Source organism: Mesoplodon mirus (genome assembly GCF_964341445.2).
Source record: "Mesoplodon mirus genome assembly, chromosome: 6".
NCBI lineage: Eukaryota > Metazoa > Chordata > Mammalia > Artiodactyla > Ziphiidae > Mesoplodon > Mesoplodon mirus.
The window spans coordinates 127,721,892-127,728,708 of NC_138982.1; the positions used below are offsets into that span (position 1 = coordinate 127,721,892).

The 6,817-nt window shown below is 35.2% G+C and overlaps 1 protein-coding gene across 1 annotated transcript; it reads left to right on the forward strand.

The window, feature by feature from the left end:
- Window positions 1-1,588: 1,588 nt before the first annotated feature.
- On the forward strand, window positions 1,589-1,744 carry LOC309806335 (large ribosomal subunit protein eL39-like; the record flags this gene model as incomplete). The annotated part of the gene is made up of 1 exon (XM_082625103.1): window positions 1,589-1,744. One exon carries the CDS (start codon window positions 1,589-1,591, stop codon window positions 1,742-1,744), a length of 156 nt encoding a protein of 51 aa, XP_082481229.1.
- Window positions 1,745-6,817: the final 5,073 nt, after the last annotated feature.

A 6,817-nucleotide genomic window follows, 5' to 3' on the forward strand; every position in this document is an offset into this window, starting at 1 on the left:
TCTTGAGGTTGTTTCTTTTAAATGAAGCGTTGCCTCAGTTGACTGTGTAACAGGGTGAGTTATGCACAACTTAACATCAAGGTTGTGAGGTGTGTGGGCAAGACTCTTCCCCAACCTCCATGGATGTGGGCAGTGGAAATATCTGAAAGGAAAGACTTTTCTCAGAAAGCAATTGTGCGTGTGTTCACACATGTGTCTACTTCCCAGGAGCAGAAACAAAATGCTGTCCCATAAAACATGGAAGAGGTGCTTCTGACCTTCCTATGACTGATGTCATTTTGAAGCAGAATGAATGTGTCTCAGTGGGTGCTGGGGTGGAGGCCTGCAAGTCAGTGGCAAATGTTTGGTTCACTAAAGGATGCTGGACATCCCATGGTCAAATTCAATTGTCTTGGCTTCCTGGGCATCTGCATTATTAGCAGTAGCCATCCATAGCCAGACAGTCACATGTGTTCATTGGGTCCACAGTACCACAGGTAAATTGTGGTTTAGGTAAGAAAACCGGTCACTATATATGTCCTTGAAAATTACTCCAGTTTACTATGAGAAATCCTGCTTAGTTATTAGAGGGATACTATCTGATTAGTAATGATACCAATGAGTTACAGTTAATAGAATTTTCATTGAAAATAGCCACTGACCTTGTATGCTAAGAGAATCACATAGTGGGTGGTAAAAGAGGGAACCACTGGCTTAAAAGCAGCTATGTCTAAATCGATTGAAAAATATCTCTTGCACCCCCAGTGTTTGTCAGTCCACAGGAAAGAAATTAGACAATTTTTTCTTAGATTAAGTGGCTCCGTGTTTTCATGTGTAATAAGTGCAAACATTAAAACAGTGATATAAACAATTTTTCTAGTTAAGGAGTCTTTTCAAGCAAAGAAATAGCAACCTGCATAGGACCATAGGCAATAATATTACTTTCACTTTTCCAAGTTAGAATAATCACAATAGAAATAATGTTTTGTGTTTCAGTATTTATGTTCTTAAAGTTGAAGCCTGATTAAGTCAGAAAATGAATCAAATTTGCAAATTATTTTCAGCTGTGCAATCTGGCTACTTAAGAGTCTATGAATAAACAAATCTGTGGCTCTACCTAAAACAGTAAATAAACCCTTGATATATTATACTATTAAAACTGTAGTATGGAGAATAAAATCTAATCCTTAGTATCAGACACTGAAACTAATAATAAAATAATTTTCTCCAGTAGCAATGTGGTTATAATTATAATAGTATTAATAATTCATGTTAACAGAAAAAGACTGTTCCCTAGCAGTGGCCTCTACTTTAGGTTGGATGGAAATTTTTATGTCATTAAAAGGCAAATAATTCATTATTCAGATGAATAACATCAGAAATTCAAGTTGTAGAAAGATATTTTACTTAAAACTATTCACTTTTCCAACAACTAAGGATTAGTAAATTTTAGTATATCCATTTTGAAACATTATAAAATTAGAAGTTATTGTTACAGTATACAAAAGTGTTAAGTGACTTGAGTAATGTGTATTCTTTCTTTTTATATAAAAACAGCTCTCTCTGCTCTTCTCTGCTATTCTATGAGCAGTTGCATTTGCTCTTTGCCATGTCTTGTCATAAGACTCTCAGGGTCAAGAGATTCCCGGCCAAGAAACGAAAGAAGAATTGTTCCATTCCCCAATGGGTTCGAATGAAAACAGGTAATAACATCAGGTACAACTCCAAGAGAAGACAATGGAGAAGAACCAAGCTGGGTCTATAAGGAGTCCTATGTGAGGTGGCACACATATTTATTCTGTGTCAGGGTCACTTAAGTCTTACCATACCTCTCTGAAAACATCACTACTATCTGAACAACTGGTTGTGTTTCATTGGGAAAATGATTTTTCTCTGTGTCAGTGTTTCTACACTAGTGCTTTGGCTCAGTAATAAATATGTGAGAGTTTTGTTGGAAAAAAATAAAAACAATATGAAAACTTCATATTCATAACATCTAACTCTGGGAAAATTGGTCTTTTTCTTTTCTTTTTTCTTTATGTTTGAACTCTATTAAAATAAACATGTATTATTAATATAATCAAAATTAAACCTATCAGTATAATGTAAAAGTTAAATACTTTGTATTTTGTACATGCAGGTTTATTCCAGTTTCCAATTTATCCATCACCTATTTCTTTTCAGAAATCGTCTCTACATCTTTTAATCTGGAGATTACAATTTATATAGGACTGAACGTGCTGGGTCACTGCAGAACAGTGCCCAGCTGAGGAGCACATGGCAGCAGAAATCCAGTGTGTGTTCTGCTTAAAATTTTGTGCAGCCACAGAGCTGTATCTACTCAAAGGGAGGTATGTGTGTTTGTGTGGGGAGAGGAGAGTTCTAATTTGCTCAAAGAAGCAACACATGTTAGCCGGGTCTTAAGAACAAATGAGTTTTTGGTGTGAAGTGATATTTTCTTTCCAAGCAATTTAAATAAAACTAGTTCTGTAATTCAGAAGCCCATTTTTGTACTAGAATTTCTCATTCTGGGGGTAAGGAGGAGGATTGAAAATGAAGAGAGTGGTTATCTATGGTGAGTTTCAGGTTGTTTGACCTCTGGGTATGATGTTAGGTGTCTATGACTAAAGGCATCAGATGGAGCAAAAAACAAAATTTTTTGAGTAATTTAGCCAGCTGCACAGACAAGACTAACTTGTGTGCTTAACTCACAGAACCAAACTCTAGGAGAGTGATGGAAGGCACTCCAGAATGGGACAAGTAGGAATGGGAGACAATCAGCAAAGACATAAAAGAAACACAGTCACCTAAAATCATACAAGTGTACAAAGCCTTAAAAAGTAGCTTTGTTACCCAGCCCAAGCTCACTCTGCTCGCAGCAAGACAGGCTGATAAATCAGGAAATAAGTTTTTGGGGCAAGGAATAATGACTTTAATTGGAAAGCTAGCAGACTGAGAAGATGGCACACTAGCATCTGAAAAAGACCATCTTGTCCCAGTCTGAATTCAGGTTCTTTATACAGAGGAGAGGGAAGAGGGAGGGGCCACTGCTGTGCGGACCAATGTCTGAGCAGGGCTGCTATAGGTTGCATCTGTCCCGCCCCTCTTACAGTTTTAATTATACTTTGTGTTTACATATAGGTGATGCTATTTGGAAGGAATTAATCTCTTTTTAAAGAATCCTACCTGCAGGGTTCAAAAATGTTTCTTCATATTGGCTAGCTTAAAATATAGAAAATAATATATACCTTTGATATACCTTTGATGACACATTTCAAAATATTTACATTTTCCAGATAATGACTGCAAATATTCAAAAAGTACATCATAAAATCCATTCGATAGGATATGAAATATAGAGGCGTTTTGGGAATGAATAAAGTCCAACTATTTTTTTTCTTCCTATAACTCTTCACTGATTTGGGAAGATGTGGCTTCATAGTTCATATAAAAATTCAGTATAAAATATTTGCATTTTTTCTCCAATACAAAAAATAGAGAGATTTTCAATGTTTGTTTTAACATATTTTCTGGGGAAGAAAAAAAAACAAACAGTTTTTTTTTAAAAACAACATTTAACATAATGTACAGAATGTAAGGAAACTCAAACCTATGCCCACGCACAGCCATGGATTTAATGAAAATTATGTTTATAATGAGAATTGTGTTAAATTATCTTCTTTATGTAAACTCTAACCAATATAACCTTTCTTAGTCATTTCTATGCTTATCACAAGAATCCTTTCTTAATATTTTCAACCACAGCTTGATTGAAATTCTGAGATGGCACGCATGTAGCAACATGCCTGTTTTCAATTTGTCAACCTTATCCTGTTTCTCTTCAGAACTTTCAGTTATTACAAGTATTACACAAGATGTTAGATGCCACCGAAGAGCGTATTGTAGTCTTCACTTACTAAAGCAGCATCTTTACAGTAGGTATAAATAAAAATTGATTAGAAAGTGTTTTACTTACTATCTGTAAGTTCATATCTGTCTTCAATGAATAACCTTCACTGCTGGTAGACTAAAACATTCTGACATTCTATGATACTATTAAAAAGGCAAAATCCAGTTATGTTTTTCCTCTGACTGCATAAAACTCTTGCAGTTTTTATTTCAATTGACTCATAAAGTGTATAAAAAGTGAAAATATTGCAATGAGCTTTAACAAGTTAATGGTAAATTAATGCACTCTCTCCTCTATTAGGCAAACTTACAAGGCTGTGGAACATTTACCACTCTCTCCTGGATAGCACTTGACATTTTATATGCAGATGAATCAACAGCGTTAGTGAACTTTTGCCTAACATATGCCTTAATATACATAGTAAGCAGTGAAGATTTTCCAATTGTTTAAACAATCTGTACTCAGAGAAAAAGCCAATTCACTACATCAGATGGAGCACCATTTCTACTCATGTCACTCAGCATGTTCCTACTCAAGGGTGACCACAGAAACGCTCATTTTAAATTAACATGTTTTAAATTAACATGTTTAATGCATTCAATTAATTCTTCACATTAAAAGGGACTGTAAGATCCCAAGCAAACAAATGATTATAGTTTTCCTGTCACAATTAATGGGTAACACTTTCTTATCTTGCAATAGTTCCCATCCATTCTCATTAATTCTGGCTGTGTCAAAAGACAAGAATCATTTTCCAGTTTTTTTAAAGTTGAAATCAGCTAAACAAAAGGTATTGTTATTGCAGAAGAATTCATTTTTTAGCTAAATCTATTTTTCTTCTGGTTTATAGATCTTGATAGAGGATCATCTTGTATCTGGGAATCAATTTGCAATTTTATTTCTAAGTTGCCAAAAGACCCATAACTTTAACATTTTCTGCATTAATTCTATACTTAATTACTTAAACTTTAAAGTCAATCTTTTAAGTTAGTTTAAACAGCTTGAAAGTGTAATAAAACAGTATATGTAGTGTGGAAGTAAGAGAAACTTGAAAGTGTCAGTTTTCAATAAAAGGTTAAAAGAAAAACAAAGGAAGGTGGAGAGAGAAGGAGGCAGGCATCATGCTCTTTCAATTCCCTCCTCAGTAACAATGGTGTTTCAGTCAGGGACCTCATTTGCAAGAATTCATTGAAAGACCCAAGGCATAGCCCCAATTCTTTTACCTGTATGGCTTCATTCTTGTCTCACATCACATTTCTTTCTGCCTTTCATCACTGCAATAACTCTATTTTTCACCATTCCTCCCCCTTTCCCTCATTCTTGTTTCATAATTCTCCCAGATAGAAAACAGAGTGGAAAGCCTCCATATGTCACTTTGAATTTTTGACTGTCTTGTCAAACTATATCACCATGTAATTAGAGAAAGAGAGGAAAAGTAGAAAACAGCAACAAATGTTTAACAAAGTTCAGGAAACTCGAGGAGAGAAAACTCCCTGTTTTCAAAGCAGACCAAGGAAAGTGTTATTTTCCCAGAAGTCTAGCTAACACACAAAGCTTGAAAAATAAAAATTATATTTCACATTGTGTTAAATTGTTGGTATTGTTCATATTGGTTGAGTCATATGGACTCTGTGAGTATTTCCTTATGTTTACTATTGGCTTGATTTTCCTCACCATTAATAAAAATAAAATTTAGAAGTTCATACCAAATAACAGCAATGAACTAAATTAAGAACAAAAGAGAACTACTTAGAATTACTAGCTATTATATAAGGAGTTCACATATTTTTTTAAAGCAAGACCAAAAAAAGAATACAAACAAAATCCACCTTTTTTAAAATTTGAGATATTCTCTGATTCTAAACTTTCCCAACACTGAAATGGTGATCTCTAAGCAACATTTTTAAAAGCCCATATCTTACGATATTTAACACAATGAAAATCCAGTCATAATGTATCTCATAGCTTGAAAAACCCTTTGCTATTCCTTTGGGCAACTAGGCAAAGAGAACTGAAAACCAAGGGAAAAGAGTTGATGTGATGTGTCAGAATGCATTATCAATACAGGGTCAGGAAGTAAGAGCTGAACTCTGACCAGGGCACACCCTTAAGGAAAGGCAGCCACCAGTGGGAAGTCCCATAGACAGTGAGGATTTGTCAGGAAGGACTGGATCCAAGGGTTACAGTTGAAAATGCTCAAAGAAAAATTCAGGGACAGAGTTGTCAGCAGCTCCAACTAAAAGCCAAGTTTCCTCATGTGTGAGTGAAGCTTGGTAACAGGGAAGCTAAAGGAGTCTGTATTTGAAGCAAAAGGCAAGCAGATAGGAACACTTAGAGGTGGGTTTTATTTTCTAGAAGAAATGTGAGAACAAGCAAGGCAGAATTCTCATGCTCTGAGAAGAGCCAGAAAAAAATATATAAATACATATATATATATACATGCATATTTTTTACTGAAATTGGAATTATGTATGATGACCCCTTTGAATGTCTGACTGCCTGATCAAACTATACCACAATCTAATTGAAGAAAGAGAAGACTGGAGAAAATGAGGAAATATTCAAAAGTTCAGCCAAAGTTAACCTGAGTAACAGTCCCTGCACATTAGAACCAGGACATGTGATAAATAGTGATAAATGTTAACAGGATAGGAAAAATGCAGAAAGGAATCAGCTTCAATTTCAGAGAATACAGGAGGAACACCAAGTCTTAAATCAGGGATGATCACTATTACAGTCTATTCAAGGAAGTGTCTGATACCAAACTCCCCTCACCATTGAGTCAGAAGCCTGCGGTTGCATACAAATTCCTGCCTACAATGATCTGGGAACTGGGTGGGCAAAGCTTAAGAGAGATCACTGGGCACTTTTATTCTTTGACTACAACTATCTTTTTCGGAAGTGAATAAGTCAACATACAGAAGATCC